Source organism: Trichosurus vulpecula, chromosome 2 (genome assembly GCF_011100635.1).
Source record: "Trichosurus vulpecula isolate mTriVul1 chromosome 2, mTriVul1.pri, whole genome shotgun sequence".
Taxonomy (NCBI): Eukaryota; Metazoa; Chordata; class Mammalia; order Diprotodontia; family Phalangeridae; genus Trichosurus; species Trichosurus vulpecula.
The window spans coordinates 102,299,403-102,319,180 of record NC_050574.1 but is presented as its reverse complement, the minus strand read 5'-3'; the positions used below and the strand labels follow the sequence as shown (position 1 = coordinate 102,319,180).

The window sequence follows — 19,778 nt, the reverse complement described above, 5'->3', positions numbered from 1 at the left end:
CAATAGGTACCTCCATTTTGTCTCCTCTCACTCTTTTCCTGACTCCTTACAATCCAACTTCTGACTTTATCGTTCCACCAAAACTGCCTTCTCTAAAGTTATCAGTGATCTTTTAGTTGCCAAATCCAGTAGGCCTTTCTCAGCCTTCATTGCCCTCAACTTTTCTGCAGCCTTTGATACTGTCGATGCCCCTCTCCTACTTGATACTCTCTTCTCTGGATTTTCAGGACACCTGGTTCTCTTCCTGCCTATCTTACCACTCCTTCTCAGTGTCCTTTGCTGGATCTTCATCCAAATCACACCTTCTAACTACAAGTGTCCCACAGGGTTCTGTCCTGGTCCCTTTTCTCTCTCTAGCTTCCATGGATTTAATTACTGTCTATATCTATGATTTTTTATTTTATCTATCCTGCCTCTCTACTGACCTCCAGTCTTACATCTGCAACTGCCTTTCAGACTTCTCAACCTGAATGCCCAGTAGACATTTTAAACTCAGCATGTCCAAGACAGAATTCATTAATTTCCCACCCCAATCTTCCCTTCTACCTACTCTCCCTTCTACTGTAGAGAGCAACAACATTCTCCAAGTCCTTCAGGCTTGTAACCTAGGTGTCATACTTGACTCTTCACTATCTCTCACCCTCAGTATCCAGTCTTCTGCTAAGGGCCTGTCTCTCACTTTCGCAACATTTCTCAAATACTCCCCCTTCTCTCCTCTGACACTGGCATCATCCTATTGCAGGCCTTCATCACCTCTTGCCTGGACTACTCCGATAGCCTGCTGGTGGCTCTGCCTGCCTCGAGTCTCTTGCCATGTTAATCCATCCTCCATTCAGCCACCAAAGAGATTTTCTTAAACCAAAGGTCCAGCCATGTCACCCCCCTACTCAGTAAACTCCACGGGCTCTTTATCACCTCCATGACCAAATATAAAACCCTCTGTTTGTCATTCAAAGCCCTTCATTACCTAATACCCTCCTACCTTTCCAGTATGCTTATACCTTCCTCCTCTCCATGTATTCTTCAGTCCAGTGACATTGTCCTCCTTGTTGTTCCCCTAACAAGACACTCCATTTGTCAACTCCAAGAATTTAAATTCCAACAAAAATCTCATCTTCTACAATAAGCCTTTCTCAAGACTTCTTAATTCTAGTGTCTTCCCTCTTTTTTAAATAACATTTTATTTTCCTCCAATTATGTTAAAACAATTTTTAACCTTTAAAAAAAAAAGTTTTGAATTCCAAATTCTATCCCTCCCACTTCCCTGAGACAGTAAGCTATTCAATATAGTGCCTTCTCTCTTTTAATTATTTCCCATTCTTATATATAGCTTGTTTGTACATATTTGTTGTCTCCCTCATTAGATTATGAGCTTCTTGAGGGCAGGGACTGTCTTTTGCCTCTTTTGTATCCCCAGTGCTTAGCGCAGTGCTAATGATTGATCAAAGAAGGGAGCAAATGGATAAGGATATATTGACAATTAGTGACAGAGGTTGGATAATGGAATGGATAAACCTCCAGAGGTGACAGTAGAGGACAGATTCAAAAACACAAGTGGAAAAGTTGGTATTTATAATGTTTCCCCAAAACAGAGCAAAAGAGGAAAGAGTAGGAGGGAAACATAAGAGATGTGATTTGCGATATAGGGTTAGAGAAGAGGGGAGCTAATGAAGCATCTGGAGTTCAATAGCATTTAGAGATTGTAGTCAAACCTAAATTGAGGTAATAATTTGAACTCCTCTGACAGCTGGTACAAACAATCACCAAAAGTGAGAGCATAGAGAGAAAACAGGTAACTAAGAGCAGGGGGAGGGTACCAAGGTAGGCAGGATACTGCAACAGGATATTTGGACAGTTAGAAAGCACTATCGGTGCCTAAGAAGATGACAAAAGGAGTATGCAGAGAGAGGGAATCACACACACACGTACATCCTTTGTGATTCTGCATAGCTGTATTGGGAGCAACTGACTTTTGTGGCATTGAAAATCATCTCTCACACTGTCCTTGTAGCCACTTCTGTGGTAAGTTGCTGTTATGTGGTTTGTAGGTTAACTCATTATCATCCTATTCAAGGCCATCCATGATCTGGTCCCACTCTACCTACCTAACCTTGCCTTTACTGTTCCCTAATATAAACTTTCCTATGTAGTCATGCTAGTCTTCTCATTATGCCTCAAATCTGCCATGCTTATTGTTGAGTACAAGCTTGTTCTTTGTCTGCAGAATGTCTTTCCATATCTCCAAGTCCCACTTATTTTTCAAGATCCAGCTCATCTCCCTTAATGAATGGTATAGTTAAATCAATACTGAAAGTGGAGTCCAAAGACCTAAATTCAAATGCCGGCTCTTCTGTTTGCTGTATCTGTGACCATGGGCATCATGGTTTACCTTTCTGGGTATCAGTTTCCTCTTCTATAAAATGTGGGGTTAGGATTAAAAGATAATTATGACCATTTTTTGACTTTATTTGTATTCCCAAAATTTACTACAGTGCCTAGCACACAATAATAAATATTTGATGATCGATTGATGATGTATCAGGTCTGGAACCTAGGATCTAGGGTATTTTATTGATTTCTAGATCCTATAGTGATCTCTACCTTCACCTTTGGTGTCTGCTTTCTGTGCCACTCTTTTTGATAATTTATCATATTATACCTTGTGTTGTTACCTCATCATACACTATAAACTGTGTCCATGCAGCATATTTATCTTCTTAGGTAGATGGTAAACTGCTGGTGGATCATATATAGACATTCACCCTTTTCTTGACTCCCCCGTTTCAAACACCAAGCAATATAGTGGGAACTAAATGTTTGGAGAGAAGAATCAAAGACCAAGGGATTTGAGATTTAATACTTCTTTCACAGAAGGAAACAAGAATTGGATGTTTTGTTCCAGTCCTTAACAGTGTCAAGAAGTGGAGTTATTGTGTCGAGGTGCAGCCATATAGTACCTAAAACCTCACTGGCGAGAATCTCAGCTAATTCTGTTTGGAACTTTCTGTCTTGGAAAACTACATAGTTTGGAAAGAGGATAATGGTTTGAATGGTAGACTGAGGAGGATAGAGACCAAAAAATTCAGAATATTTCAATTGAATGTGTGTATAATGTGAGTGCTGATAAGACATTGTAAAACTATAGATGGAAGTGTGATAATTTATGGTATTGTGATGTGGGACGACCACTAATTGATGCTGGATACATGTGAATTCTAGCGTTGGATAAAAAGTAATAGAAATCAAAAAGAGATTTTCCATGTCAAGGATCTCAATACAAAGTTGAACCTGCATCATTGCTGCAGTTGAAGGGCAGTATTATTGTAGGAATCCATAGATTTAGAGTTCGAAGGGACAAGGCGGCCATCTAGCCCAGCCTCCCCATTTTATAGATAAGAAAATGTGAAGCCCAGAGAAGTTAAGGGATGCACCTAAGGTCAAACAAATAGAGGCTCTAATTGTTACGGTTAGATAGTGGACCACCAGACCTTACTACTTGCCTTGTCCCTGAGTCCTGGGGACCACCAGGCCTTACCATTTGCTCTGCTGTTTTGTCCTCCATATCCCCAGGTATTGCCATTTACCTTAACAAGCAAAGACCCTTTGGACTTCCTTCTCCTCTACTGGTACATCCAATGGGCCATTGGGCCTTTTCGCCTACCCTGCTTTTGAATCCTCCCAAATGTCTTCTCTCTCAGTTAAAGGGTGAAGTTTCCTAAAGTATTAACTGTCTCACTTTTCTATTTGAATCCTCTTCATTTAGCACAATGTTTGTCAAGTGCTTTAATAATTTTTTTAAATTCATTCCTTGTAGTGACCAGTTTGGTTCCTATGGAACAAATCATGCTACACACTTCGTTATGGGGGGAGGGAGCTAAGTGGCGGGGCGGGGAGAAGGAGACTAGTGCTGTAACTGCAGAATGTTGCATATGCCACCATGTGTGGTTGCTTGTTGGTTTTGCTGAAACAATTTTCTTTTTTACAAGGGTGGTTTTTTTGGGGGGAGGTGAAGGGAGATGTTGTGGCAGTATATATCTGGAAAATGAATATGAAAGGCAAAAGCTTTAATAAAATTTTTAAAAATAAGATTAAAAAATAAAAGAACTCGAAACCGTGGTAGGCAGTCAGTCATCTGGCTAGAAGAGAGGGCCCAAAACTAGGAGCTTAATCCCCAATGCAAATAACTCCTTTCCTGAATAATCAGCCAGTGTTTAATCTGTACATCAGTATGAAAGAGTGGTTGACTGTAGCTTAGACTTCTCAAAAGCTGATTTAATGGTTAGCCTCTTAATTAGTAACTGTTTCAGCTATGCAAATACGGTTCTCAAGGGTTTTGCTGGGAGGAGTGTCAGATATATTTTATTGCTACTATTGCATAGTCAGCTCCTGTTTGGCTTGAGAGCATCCTCTGGTAGCAGTTATTTTGCTCTAGCTTTTAATGAGAAAAAGGGAATGTAATAATAAGTTCAGAAATAATTTAGAGGAAGTTTTTAAAAAAACATGTTTTGCATGGGGTAAAGTGTGGTCCATTTTGTCACTTTGACCTAATGGAAGTAGGAGAGGAAATAAATTGACTAAATGATTGAGAAGGGTCAAGTTGTCACTGACTTTAATAGTGTGAAGTTTATTAACAACAAATATTTGTTGTAGTGGTTGCTGAAAGGCTTGGATGCAAAGTGAATTTAAATATTTTCAGCAGCAGTTTATTTATACTCTGGGAAGGTTTATGGACTGATACTGTGGGAAACTAGTTCTGTTGCAACAGCCCAAATATGGTGCAGGTATGCACAGTGAAAAGCCTTGGGCGGCTCTAGTAATAAGCCTAAAGTTGGAGTTTCTTCAAACACTCGCTGTGTTTTGACTGTGAACTGAGTTGTTCTGCCTAAGTAAATCCTCTGCTCTCTCTAAGCAAGGATATTGTTTTTTGATCTGAGAGTCATTCCCAGGCTGTGAACTAGTTTTAAAGCACAGTTGAGTTTGACCCAGGTTGTCAAAATCACTCTGGTTCAAGGTGCTGCTAAAGCTCTAGTTCTGTATTTTAAGAAGAGAAAGAAGAAGAAAGGCGGGAGAGGGAGAGAGGGAGGAAAGGAGAGAGACAGGAAGGGAGAGGGGGAAGGGGAGGGAGAGAGAGGGGGGAGGGAAAGAGGAGGAGAGAGACAGAGAGAGAGAGACGGGAGGGAGGGGGAGAGAGAGAGAGAGAGAGATGGAGTTTCAAAATTGTCTTAAAAATGGGAAATTCGAGTTGGTTATTATTTCTTTAACATCAAATTCAAATTAGAGGTATTAAATATAATGTATCTTTACCGTGTATATAATAACCATGTACATAATAATTATGGTTGCTCTTTTCTGTCTTCATGCATTTTAAAATAGCAATTGTCTAGAATTTCTTGGTTACACAACCGAGTGTGGAAAATATCGTCTCTTTTAAAATGTTGAATTATTTTTAAGTATGGTGTGGTTGGTTATGGTGTGCTTGTTGTCCTTCGTTCACAGGGAGTACCAAAATGACACTATGTTGGAGTCAAGGTACAGTGTGTCTAATTGTGGCTGCTCAGACCAATACAAGCTTGAAAGGCTCTACCATAGGTCTGGCACAAATAGTCCACATAAACATTTGGAGTGATGTCACTAAATCTGCACATCTCGTGTTTCTTTTGAACTACTGCAATTCTGCTTTGCTCATAGAGCACAGTGCCTTCTTTGATGTGGACACATCATTCTGGGCGGTCCTTTGCTGATGTTTCCCATGCCATGCAATTGATTCCAAAGTTCTTCAGAGAGACATTGCAAATATCCTTGTATCACTTTTTGTGACCCCTATGTGAGCACCTGCCTCACAAGAGTTTTCCGTAAAACAGTCTCTTAGGTAAATGTATGTTTTGTACTACAACAACATGGTCAGCCCATTGGAGTTACATGAATGCTTGGCAGTGTAGCTCCAGAAAAGACCTCAGTGTCTGCTACCTTGTCTTGACAGATGATCTTGAGAATTTTCCGAAGAAAATTCAAATAGAAGTGATTCAGTTTCCTGGCATGGCACTGGTAGACTGTCCAGGTTTCACAGGCATACAACAATGATGTCAGCACAACAGCTCTGTAGACCTTCAGTTTGGTAGTCAGTCTAATATCTCTTCTCTCCTACACTTTCTTTCGGAGTCTCCCAAGCACTGCTTCTTTATCACTTCATACAGAGATTCTCATTTTTCTCAAAATTCTTCAAAGTCATCATTTCTTATGGCATAATAACATTACATTACATTTTTATGTAATCATAGTTTGTTCTGTTATCCTCTATTGTACTTTCTAAATAGGTTTATGATATAATAACTGGCTTTATAGCATTTCATTGGTTTTCATTTACAACTCATATTGTGGGCTTCAGTCTTTCTTAAGCTCTTTCCACTACAGATATGAATAGTCATGTAGACACTACAGATATGAATAGTCATGTAGACACTACAGATATGAATAGTCATGCAAAAAACATTTCTTTATTAGACATGTTCCCTAAGAAACAAGCAGGGAAGAGAAAGAGAATACTTTGGTCTCCACTCTCAGTGCATTAGTTCTCATATCTGGAGATGAATAACATCTTTCATCACAAGTCCTTTGGCCACCCCTCAAATTAAATTGTAGGATGAGATTTCACTTTGAATTTAATATGTATTTGAATTTCATGTGTATGTGTATATGTACATATATATACACATACATACACACAGACACACCCAAGTGTGTGTACATATATGTGTGTGTGTGTGTGTGTGTGTGTGTATGTATATGTATATATGGAGAGAGAGAGAGAGAGAGAGAGAGAGAGAGAGAGAGAGAGAGAGAGAGGCAGCTAGTTGGCACCAGTGGGTAGAGTGCTGAGTTTGAAGTGAGGAAGACTCATCTCTCTGAGTTCAAATCTGGCCTCTAACACATATGACCTTGGGCAAGTCACTTAACCCTATTTGTCTCAGTTTCCTTATCTATAAAATGAGCTGCAGAAGGAAAATGAGCTGCAAGTCACTCCAGTTTCTCTGCCAAGAAAATCCCAAATGGGGTCACAAAGAATTAGACGTGACTGAAAACAACTGGAACTGTATATATACATATAAGAGCTTGCTTTGGATATACATAAATGTCATTTAAAATCAGTAGTTAGGCGTTTGGTTTACTTAGGTTCCTTGAATTCCTACCTTCATATGCAAGATCAGGACAGTCTTTCAAAATAACAATCAGTATAACCAAATTCCAAAAATCAAATAAAATGAACAATATCTAGTTACCCGAAAACAATTTAATATGTATTCTACTTAGGTGGACAGAGATTCTGAACTAATTTCTTACTTTAGAATAAAACTAATCGATAACTTGATTCTTTAGTATAACAAATACCTGGTATCATAAGATTCCCTTCGCCAATTTCCTATCATCTACTAAGACTCTATGGGAAGAAGAGGACAAAGTTGATTTAGCTAGTTCATAGTTAAGTTTATCCCCCAGTACAGAAGGAAAACATTATGGTTAATATTTAACTTAATGTCAGTTGATATATCTTAGGAAATTCAAACTAATTTTAATAATAGCCTATGTGTTACATAATTATTAAAGGATAGCTACCTCTTGAAATTTTTAATACATTCTAAAGCTAAATTATTTAATAAATAAAGTAATGATTTTTTTTATCATTTTACTAATGCTTTCCTCTTTTGCTTGCTATGGATAAAGATGATCAGGCATACAGGTACCCTTTGCTTTGTGGAACTAATGAGTTTCCATTCATTTTTTCACTCTAAAATTAATTTCTTTTAAGTGAATTCTGTTTTCCCCTTTACTTTCATTGCCAAACAGAGGAGTTTGTATTTGATTCTGCCTGTGCTTTAGGAAACTAACTTTGGTGGCCTTATTGAGAAAAAGATTGGAATGAGAGAGACTTAAGACATGAAGGCCAATTAGCAAGCCATTATACTAGTATAGGTGACAGGTGATAAAGAGATAAGGGGCGTAAACCTTCAATTACATTTATCTGTGTGCAGACTTTATCTCCCTTTTAGAATGTAGGTTCTTTCTGTACAAGGACTAAGTTTTAGTTTTGTTTTATTTTTAAAGTGTATGGCTAGTACCTAGCTCAGTGTCTTTGCACATAACTTGAATTCTGGCATATTCTTATTTTTTAGAATATGCAAACACAAGACACTGTATGAGTATTGCCTTATTCAAATTTTGATCCAGATTATAACTGGATGAAATTATAAATAATTTTAAACATTTAAACTGTATCTCATATCATTCATCTCATTAAAAGAATGATCATTTGACTTCAGTTCTATGATGCCTTTAGAGAAGTTCAGGGAAGGGTGCTAAGATAGATCACATCATATTAGAAATTTGCTTAGTACTGGCCTTTTCTCTGCCTCTTTGATACAGATAGAACCTGACTTCTCTTTGGAAAATGAGGTCTAAGAAGTATGATTCCAGGGAAGCCTTGCCTGTTACATTGTCCTCCTCCAGTTGTATGGATAGGATGTTGGCAATGCCTCTCTAGTCCTAGAGTCTGAGCTTCCCACCTGAAAAGACATCTGGTTCCCTCTCCCACCTTCCTCCTAAAATCTGCTTTCCTGGCCCCATATGAGAAACTCCCCCCTCCTATCCCTTATCTGACTGAGAGCTGCACCTGGGGAAATGCTCCAAGGTTAGCTGAATGATAGACTTAGGTCATCCACACACATTTATTAAGAGATTACTATATGTGAGGTACTATGCCCTCAAGGTGTTTACATTCTACTATATAAATATGTACATAATATATAAATACATGCATATATAATACAAATATATATGTGATATATAGAGTAATATATAGAATGATAATACATATATAATAACTACTACAATATATGTAGAATGACTACTTTATAACGACCAGGAAGCAGCCCCAGCCTGTGGCCTCTCCAGCATAGGAGAATCTGTCAGAGCTTTTGTTATGATGGTGTATGTGACCTTTGAGTGCCTAGGATCGTTGCCACACCACATAATGACAACAAAGTAGGATTTGGTGAACACCTACAAGTCTTCTGACTGTGAAAAGCAGTGGTGTAGTAGAAAGAGTGCTGAACCAGGACTAAGACTGGGTTCGAACTGTGGCAGGAATTCTGATTCCACCCTTTGTTAGGAATATGATTTTTAACCATTTCTGAACCTATATTATTAACATATTAGGAGCAAAAAAAATGACTTCTTGGTGGGGAGGAAGTTGAGGTAAATGACTGAGAATTTTGGATCATCTCTGGATTTTATTTATCCATGTTGTTTCCTGCTGCCTCACACAACTGAGAGTTGATTGTAGAAAGCTGGCAGCCTACTCTGTTAGAGGGGAAGTTGGGCAAAGCATCTGGCAGGGAGAATGTCAGAGGAGGCCTCTGCGACCACTTCTGGGAACCAAATAATTTCTCTTGAAGCAGGCATAATTTTTGCCTTCAGGTCATTTGGGGAGAGTTATTTTTCTTTTTTCTTTTTTAATGGTGCTTCTCTTGAGGCTCCAACATAGGCTTTAGCTGTAGCAGCTCCATGATCATAGGATCATAGGTAAAGAGCTGGAAGAAAGGAGGAACCTGAAAGGCCCTCCGGTCAGACTCCTTCATTTTATAGGGGAGGCAATGACTTGCCAAAGGTCACACAGCTAGGAAGTAGCAGGGGCAGTATTTGGATTCCAGTTCTTTGGCTCCAAATCAGGTGATTTTCCCAATATATCACACTGCCTCTCTGGTTTTAGTAGGGACCCTAGTTCTTAGGTGTCCAAAATTGGCCTACTTTTCAGTGAACTATAGTCCTTTCCTCACTATTTCTGACTTAGATGAAAACTTATGTCCATTTTCATATTTACTGAATATATATTCCCTAACTTGAATTTTTTTATGTTTGTAATCAGGGGAAAACAGTAAATACTACCTTCCTGTTGGTATTAGTTGTCTGGATATACTGTCAAAAATGGGTACAGGCAAATGAGTTTTGTGTCTTTGAGAATAGCAGTGTTGCATGTATAACACATCAGATTGCTTGCCTTCTCAATGAAGGGGGTGGGAAGGGAGAGAATTTGGGTCTCAGTTTTTAAAATGAATGTTGGGAAAAAAGAAGGTTGAAAATTATTTTTACATGTAATTGGAGAAAAATAAAATATTAAAGTTTTTAAAAAAGAATAGCAGTGTTTTTCAGTGTGGGAAGAAGAGATGACAATGATAATGAAAAATGTATATAGCACTTCCTGTATGCCAGGCACTGTACTTAGTGGCTTATAATTGCTATTTTATTGGGTCCTCACAACAACTCTGTGAGGTAGGTGATGTTATTATCCCCATTTTCTGAAGAGGAGACTGAGGCAAACAGGATCACACAGCTAGTATGTGTCTGAGGCAAGATTTGAACCCCGGTCTTCTTGACCCCGAGCTCAGCACTCTATCCACTGTGCCACACCCCTCTGATAGGCTTCTGCTTGGTGTTTAAATAAAACTTTTAAAAATAAATAGCTTCGACTTTGTCTTCCCAGAGTTATTATCTTTTTTTTGAGTACTTGCCATTTGAATTGCTAACATATCCAGAAAAGATTAATTTTTAATTTTATAAACTACTGCTTTTATTTTCAGATGATAACTCACACAAACACGCAGCATAATGTGAGCTGTATTTTTTATTTGTATTATTCCGTTTTTTGTTTCAGTCGCAATCAGCTGTCGTCGTTGCCGGCTTGCCTGTGTGGTCTCCCTCTCAAAGTCTTAATTGCAAGTAACAACAAGCTTGGATCTCTTCCAGAAGAGATAGGTCAGCTCAAACAGTTAATGGAATTGGTACGTTACTGATCTGAACGTTGTAATATTTGGTGATTGCTGATTTACTAATTATAGCCTAAACAAGGATGCAAAAGGTTCCTTGTTACAATCAGATATTCTGCCATCTTTGTACCTTGAATTTCTTGAGCTCTTCAAGGACAGCAGATATTAAATTTAAATCCGGTCATCTTTGCCTTAATGGAGAAGATATTGCCATTCATTAAAGAAGCTCGTGAGTTTTTGAGATTATTTTAAGGTCAAAACAGTTTATAAATCATCATTTAAATGCAAACCCATCTTCTTCATAAATATGCAAATCAAGACCATACCTTGTTTATGTTTAGTTTTGCTAGGTGACAGAAAGAACAGCTTTAATTACCATCAAATTTTTAAAAATCATAGTTTCCCAAAAAAACCCTGAAAATTAAAAACTTAAAAATCAAAATTAAAATTAAAAACCCCTGAAATATAAGTGTACTAAAGACTAGAGCCAATGGGTGGGAGTAGACCGTAGGAGTCTGAGACCAGGTTAGAAGTGTGGTACCACATTGTCAATTTTATTATTTCTCCACTTTCTCTTAAGAAGCTTCCAGAGTAAGCTACTGATCTGAAGGCAGGCAGAATGCAGTAGAAATACTGATAGCTTGGTAATCAAAGAACCTGGATTCAAATCTAAGTTCTGCCATTTACCGTGTGACCATGTACAAGTAACTTAACATGTATACCTCACTTTCCTCATCTGTAAGCAGGGAAAGTTGTATTCCATGACTTCTAAGGGCCTTTTCTGCTCTAAGTCTATGGTCTATGAGCTAATTTGAGTGAATGAATACCCAGAGGCTCAACCTTACTTTGAATCATAATTGTTTCCAAGTTTACTAAGAAGTGTTCTTTTTATCTTAAAAAGCAAACAAAATGAAAAGAACTCAATTAGTTGATTTGAATAAATTGAGAATCAACCTTTAATGAACCCAGTAGGGATATCCTTTGTAAGAAGTTAACAAACAGTCCATAAGATCTGATGTTAAAAACTGGTTGTTAGGTGAAGCTTAGACCAGGTCTTTTCAAACCAAATAAGAGGATTGATAGGTGTAGATTGTCCTGTTATTCAGATGGTATACCTCCACTATCAGAAAACTAATGAGATTAATTTGGGGTCCTTAGATATTGCACACACTAATGCAATAGAATTAGGGCAGTAGAATTGTGTCATCTAGCATTTGTGCTATTGGTTATACCAGTTTATATGCTGAGTATACGTAGACTCCCAGATCATACAGAGTCCTCAAACTCACGAGGCTGAGGCATTTCCTGATAACCTTGTCAGCTGGTGTGCAGGCGTAAGCTCAAGTGTTGTATGAGCACTGCGTCCCTTTCCAAGCCGGTTTGTAAGCATCGGGGCAGTGCCTAGGGGCTGGAAAGGATTTCGAGTCCATTCAGAGTGCTATAGAAACAGTCCTAACATCATCCTCTATGAACCAGAGGTGCCAACAATGAGCAACATATGCAGGAACACAAATGTACCATGTATTGTACGCAACTCTAAAGCCCTAGGTTTGCTAAATTGTATTTTGGCTAATAAAAATTATGCAAAGATATCTCAAGGTGCTATTCCAATGCATTCTCTTCTAGTAGATCTGAAAAAGTCTAATCTCAGTAATTCAGTTGTGACAAAAATAGCAGAGACAAATCAAACAAAGAAGTCTTTCTTACGGCCTCTTCCCCACCCCATACACCAAAGGGGGGCAATCTCCCAAAGACTCCCACACCAGCATCTGGGAAATGTATGCTTCAGGCTGTTATAGCTCTGTCTTCCAGGAAACAGTTCATAAGATCTGATGTCCATAACTCTAACCCTAAGTTTCATTCCTTTGGCTCCACTGGGTAGGTCCCGATTCCTCTCTGAATCATCTTTAGCAAAGTTTAGCATATTGTGATCCCAAAGCTGTCCTTAGCCCTGCCTTCTCAGCCCTCATTCCCTCCATTTCTTCCTTCTAAAGGTGCTGTTTGTTGCTGCCTTTTACCATGTCACTGTTGCCATGGGCTGGAGCTATGGCTGATGCTTCTTCCCTGAGGGAGTTTTATGGTTGTTTTATAATATTGCTCAAGGAATCATCAGCCTGTTGTCAAATCTTTGGTTAATCAAGCCTGCACAAGTATGGCTGACGGAGTTCTCACTCATGCAGCTGTTAAGATTGTATCTACTCACCTCCCTGCCTTTCCTCCCCACCCCCATACAGAAAAAAGTAGCTGGGTCAGGGTGAGTAAGTTCCTTTCACTTCTCCCCTGTCCCAGAATACAGGTTGTACACAACACCCCCATGCAATACATACTTCCTGCTGAATTCTTACACTTGGAATAATTGTATTGCTTTTCATTTGTCCTTTCAGTTCCCATCACGCCCTGGGCAGATAGTGCTGATGCTATGCAAATAGACTTGAACTTCAACAGACAGTACCAGAGTGGGAGAGGTAGAGGTGCCCTATATTCCAGCACATAGTCCCTGTTTCCCTTAAACTTCCATCCCAGTGGAAAATTTGTAATCCCTAAAAATCCTACTGGGTGTATAGGTACAGTATGTAGGTATACCCCAAAACATTCATTAATTTGTACATAGCAAACATACTAAATAACTATCCTAGACACATAAACTACCTACACATAATTAGTACACAGCATCCAATATTAGAGCTGTATATAGTATACTGGGTTCATCAGTCACATACACTTCATAGCAAAGTTGCATACATTAGACCAAATGCCTAATGTATAAATACGTAGCACCTAACATCACCGAGTAGAGTTTGATCAGACATTATCTTTACCACCCGTAATTATCAGCACTGATTCCTGCATATAAGCATGTTCAATATTGTGTTTCTTGTGAAATCTACTTTTATTCCTTAGTTTAATAGAACTTTTAATTGTGGTTATTTTACCACACAGTTGACCCTCCTTACTTGGAGGAGCTACAGGAAAAAAAAACCCAACATTATTTTCCATTAATTTCTTCCATCTCTGACTTATTGCTTGAAATAATGTAGTCACTGTAATTAATTGTATCCAAATATTTTTAGCAAACATTTGAAAGAAAATTCTCTGCATAGCCTGTAGTAATTCTAGATTTATGTTAAGAAGCTTCTATGTTAGGGTTGTCTCAGTCCTTATCAGCAATTATTAGACCTAAAGAGTTTTCTTCCTGCCACCCCCCATACTGACTTCCTTCTTTTAAGAAGTTATATTGATTTTTTTGTTTTTATATTACAAACACTTTCAGCTTACTCCAGTTTGCTGAAAGGTCTTTTGTAACGAAGTAAAATGGTTAAGTAAAAAGTACGGCAATCTCATCTGAAAGCACATTCAACATTCCACATTTGTAGCACTCCTTACAAATAAAAAAATAAGAGAAATACATTTTCTCTCCCTCCTACTCCCTACTCTGTTGGGAAGCAAAAGAAGGAAAAAAACCAAATCTCTTTTAACAAATATGTGTAGTCAAGCAAAATAAATTCCATTAAAACATATATGTTGCATTATGCATCCTAAATCCATCATTTCTTTGTAATGGAAAGCTTTTTTTCCCATTGGTCCTCTGGAATCATGAGTGGTCATTGTATTGATCTTAGTTCTTATAGCTTTCATAGTAGTTTGTTTTTACAATATTTTTATTGTATCAAATGTACTCCTGGTCCTACTAATTTCATTCTTTATCAGTTTATAAAACTCCTTAAAATTGTTCATTTTTAATAATATTGATGTTAGCCTAATTTTTTATGGTTCTGCTTACATCACTCTGTGGAAGTTCAAGTCTTTAAGACATTTTCTATGATTTTTTGAAACCTTCTATTTCCTCATTTGTTACATTACAACAGTATTCCATCACATTCATATACCACATCTTATTCAGCCATTCCTCAGTTGAAGGACAACCCCTTAGTTCCTAGCTTTTTGCTACCTTGAGAAGAGTTGCTATTTTAAAAAAAAACCATAAGGAACCTTTTCTTCTTTTTTAAATCCCTTTTGTGTGTAGGCCTATCAATGACATAGCTGGTTATTTATTTAGTAACTTTTTGCTATAATTCCAAATTACTTTCCAGAAGGATTGTATCCATTAATAGGTGGACAAACAGTGCACCACTATGCCAGTTTTCTCCTAGTCTCTCAAAAACATTTATCATTTTCCTTTTTTGTCATCTCTGCCACTCTGATGAGTGTGAGGTTGGGATCTCAGAATTGCTTTAATTTGCATTTGGAGCACATTTTCATATGGCTGCTAATCTCCTGGATTTTTTCCTGTGAGAACTTCCTGCTCATATCACTTAATAATTTATCAACCAGCAAATGGCTCTTTCTCTTAGTTCCCTATATATTTTGTGAATGAGAGCTTTATCACAGAAACTATAAAGATTTCCAACCAGTTAATTGCTTTCCTTTTTAATCTTAGCTTTATTAGATTTGTTTTTGCAACTCCTTTTTAATTTGATATAATCAAAATTACTCATTTTGTCTTCTGTCAGTCTCTCTAGTCTATGTTTAGTCAAAAAATTTTCTATCCATTTACCTGACAGGTAAAAATTTCATTGTTTCTCTAATTTGTTTATGATGTGACCTTTTTCTATCTAGATCACATCCATTTGGAGCTTGTCAGTATAAGATGTTAGTCTACATCTAATTGCTTTCATATTCCTTCCAATTTTTTCTATCAGCTTTTGTCAAATAATGAATTCTTATCCCACAAACTAAGGTCTTTTGTTATAAAGTACCAAGGTGTTAGATACATTTGCTTCTGTTTGTCATACACCTAATATAATCAGTCTCTACTTTTTAACCAGTACCAAATTGTTTTTAATAATTAATGCCATATTATATACTGTGTAATACAGTTTGAATTCTAGCACACTAGGCCCTTTTGTTTACATTTCTTGTCATTATTTCTCTTGAGATTCTTGACCATTTTCACCTTCCATATGGATTTTGTTACTATTTTTCTGATAATTCTTTAGTAGTTTGACTGGTGTGGCATTGAACAAGTAAATTAATTTATATAGTATTGTCATATCTATTAAATTGGCTCACCATGCCTATCAGCAATTAATATTTTCCCAATTATTTAGGACTATATCTATTTCTGTAAAAAGTGTTTTATATTTTTATTTTTATAGTTCTTGTGTGTATCTTGGAAGATAAACTCACAATTATTTTAAGCATTCCATAGTAAATCTAAATGTATTTTTTCTATTTCTTTCCTATTAGAAATATTGATGTTTTGTACAGATTTATTTCATGTCCTTTAAGTTGGTTCAGTTAATTTTTTTCAATTAATTTTTATTGATTCTTTAGGGCTCTTTAAGTATAACCTCTTCAAAAATTATTTTATTTCTTCTTTACTATGATTATTTCTTCAGTTTCTTTTTTTTTACCTTATTGCCAGAGCTAGCATTTTTAGTACAATGTCAAGTAGAAGTGATAGCAATGAAATTCTTGTTTCAACCCTGAATTTATTGGAAAAGATTCTAACTTATCTCCATTATAAATAATGATAGGTCTTGGTTTTAGATTTAAACTATTTGTCATTTTAAGGAAACAGTCACTCTTACTTTCTAGTTTGTTTTAACAGAAAATGTATTGTATTTAATCAAGCCTTTTGCATCTGTTAATACAATCATGATTTTGTTTTTTATTATTAGTATAGTTAATTGAGCTTATAGTTTCCCTAATATTAAACCAACCCTGAAATCCTGGCATCACTCCAGTCTGTTCATAATGTATATATAGTCTTTGTGTTGTGATTTTTTAGCCTTCTTGCTAACATTATATTTAAAATTTTAAAGAAAATAAAAGCAGCTTGCCTACAAGAATAATTAGAATTCTTTAGGAAAGATATATCTTTTAAAGGTATTATAAAACAAGTGAGAGGTATAGAGCACAGCTTAATAGAAGACGTATAATACCTTACCCTGTTAACAAACTGCCTAAAAATAAGAATAGATCAAATGGGAATTGATTACTCCAGAAGTCAAGAAGAATGTTTAAAGCAAAGTTAAAAGAATGAGAGAATAGTTAGAAACAGGATCATGGAGAGGTAACTTACAAATCATAAGAGTAACTGAAATCCATGGCCAAAAAAGAAAAACTAGATATCGTACTTCAAGAAATCACTAAAGGAAATTGGCCATACATATTAGAACCAGAAGGCAATTTGGAAATAGAATCACTGATCACTTCCTGAAAGAAATCCAAAATGAAAACTTCCTGGCATGTCATTGCCCAAATCTAGAGCTTCAGACAAAAGAAAAACATACTACAAGCATTCAGAAAGAAAGAATTCAAATATCGAAGAACTGGAATCAGGATCACATAAGTTTTAGCTGTTGTCATGGCAAAAGAAAGGAGAACATGGAATGAGATCATCTAAAAGACAAAAAAAAGTTCTCAATTAAAAATAACTTACCTAGAAAAATTGAGTATAATTCTAAAAGGAAAAACAAGTAGATTTAATATGAAATACATTTTCAAATATTCCTGATTTTTTAAAAAAACAGCCAAAAAGGAACTTTCATATAAATATGTAGTTGAGAGAAAAATAAAAAGTAAACAATCAGAAGGGAATTTATAAGGATGAAATGTTTATGTTCTAATGGGATTAATCTTAAAAGAGTTCTTTCAGAATCCTAATGTCACAAGGGGTCATAGAAGTAGTTGAGAAAGAAGACCTATAGATAGTTTTGTTTTGTCTTTTGTTTTGAAGATGTTATAAGAAATAAAAGGGGAAGAGGATACTTTAGGGAAAATGGAAGAAAATATAGAGGAACTTGTTAAGATACATAATCCATTCCCCAATTGATAAATGGTCAAAGGATATGTTTTTTTTAGTTGGGGTAGGATTCGCATGGGACACTGGAAAGAACATTATTTGTTATTTAGTTTAGTTTTTTTTTTTTTGCATGGGGGAAGGCAGGGCAATTGGGGTTAAATGACTTGCCCAAGGTCACACAGCTAGTAAGTATGTCAAGTGTCTGAGGTCGAATTTGAACTCAGGTCCTCCTGACTCCGGGTCTGGTGCTCTACTCACTGCACCACCTAGCTGCCCCTGTTTTTTTTTTAATTGTAATTATTTTTTATTGGAAAACAAATATACAATATGGAATGGATTTGAGGCAAATTGTGCCATAAGCAGATTTTTTTAAATAAGTGGCTAAACAAAGTTTAGAAAGCAAGTAACAATAGAAGAAAATGTTTTCTGGTTCAGGACCAGCAGTACAAAAAAATAGTGTGCGAGTACCTTGATAATACACCTGTTTTGCAATAGTGCAACTTTACGTACGTATTGTTGACTGGCCATAGTCCACGCAGAGTTACAACTCCACACTTCAGCAACAACATGCTGACAGCTCCTAAAGAAAACTACTTCTTTAAAAAAAAAAAGAAAGGCATAACCCAGATGTTCCCTCATGTGACCAACTCCATCTAAGTTCAGAAGCAGAAGGGCTTAGATATATCTAGAGTAAGCCACATGCAACATATTTTACTTGATCAGTTTTCCAAAATAAAGCAGGACAATGACAGTAGATAAGGGGAAAAAAAACATGGAGGTATGAAGTTCTAATTACTACACATGCATATCCTTTTGACAGTAGGGGGAAAACTTTTTACAGATAAGTTACAAACAAAGAAAAGGCAAATAAACAATTTCGTACAAGAAATTTAACACATTCTGTACAGTGTCTTCACTTTGCTGTCATCATTTGTACAAACTCTTCATAGTTTACTTGACCATCACCATCAATATATGCTTCCCTGATCATTTCATCAACCTCTTCATCCATTAACTTCTCTCCAAGGTTTGTCATCACATGGCGAAGTTCTGCTGCACTAATATAACCATTGCCATCCTTGTCAAGCATGCGGAATGCTTCTCTAATTTCTTCTTCACTGTCTGTGTCTTTCATTTTTCTTGCCATCATTGTCAGAAATTCTGGAAAGTCAATTGTGCCATTACCATCAGTATCTACTTCATTAATCATATCCTGTAATTCAGCTTCTGTGGTGCAGTTTTCAGAGGAAAAATTAAAGATATCTATAGTCATATGAAAAAATGCTCCAAATCACTATTGATTAGATAAATGCAAATTAAAACAACTCTTAGGTACCACATCACACCTATCAGATTGGCTAACATGACAAAATTGGAAAATTGGCGGAGTTGTGAACTGATCTGACCATTCTGGAGAGCAATTTGGAACTATGCCCGAAAGACTATAAAACTGTGCATACCCTTTGACCCAGCAATACCACTTCTAGGGCTGTATCCCAAAGAGATCATAAAAATGTGAAAAAGATCCACACGTACAAAAATATTTATAGCAGAGAAAATATAAAACTTATGGAAGTGAATGTTGAAAACTAAAAATGAATTTATTTATCTAAAAAAGATACATAATCTGGTTGTTTGTGTATAAATACATGCAAACATAGAAGCAATGGGAGGAGCAGGCATCACTTGAATTTCACTTTCATCTAAATGAGACAAAACAGCAGAGCACATTAACATGTAAACAGACACCCAAATAAAGAGTTTAATGAAGTAATATAGTGAACTCAAAACAGCAAAAAAAAAAAACCTGAGTTAATTTAAAGAGAAAAAAAGGAAAACTACAGTTTGATGATAGGAAACAGAGACAATAAATTGCTTTTAGTCCTTAACATATACACACCAAATGACATAATTTTGAAATGCTTAGAAAAACAACTGTATTGATTACAGTGAGAAACAGACCATAAAAATATAATAACAGGGGACCTCAGTTTACCCCTATCAGCCCTAGATAAATCTAACAAAAAAAAAAAAAGAAAGAAGCCAAGGACCTGAATAGAATTTTAGAAAAATTAGATACAATAGACCTCTGGTGATTATTGAATAGAAACATAAAGGAATATACATATTTATCAGCTCTGCATGACATATTT

The 19,778-nt window shown here is 36.5% G+C and overlaps 2 protein-coding genes across 2 annotated transcripts in view; one reads left to right on the top strand and one right to left on the bottom strand.

Moving 5' to 3' along the window:
- Positions 1-19,778, top strand: part of LRCH1 (leucine rich repeats and calponin homology domain containing 1) — a 251,066-nt gene that overhangs the window by 137,317 nt on the left and 93,971 nt on the right. The window contains exon 3 of the mRNA XM_036747909.1: positions 10,706-10,832. Coding sequence (XP_036603804.1) covers positions 10,706-10,832 — 127 coding nt within the window. The remainder of the gene's footprint in view (positions 1-10,705; positions 10,833-19,778) is intronic.
- LOC118840414 (calmodulin-1-like) lies at positions 18,477-19,134 on the bottom strand. The gene is made up of 2 exons (XM_036747911.1): positions 19,107-19,134; positions 18,477-18,852 (listed from the first exon to the last, which is right to left on the bottom strand). The coding sequence occupies exons 1-2, from the start codon at positions 19,132-19,134 to the stop codon at positions 18,539-18,541; spliced, it is 342 nt and encodes a 113-aa protein (XP_036603806.1). The 3' UTR covers positions 18,477-18,538.

Bases quoted from the DNA above. Each gene is read 5' to 3' on its own strand.
- LOC118840414 (XM_036747911.1), bottom strand. From the start codon at position 19,134: ATGATCTCTTTGGGATACAGCCCTAGAA. The intron at 18,853-19,106 runs GTGGTATTGCTG...ACTGCACCACAG, and splicing joins TTTGGGATACAGCCCTAGAA to AAGCTGAATTACAGGATATG.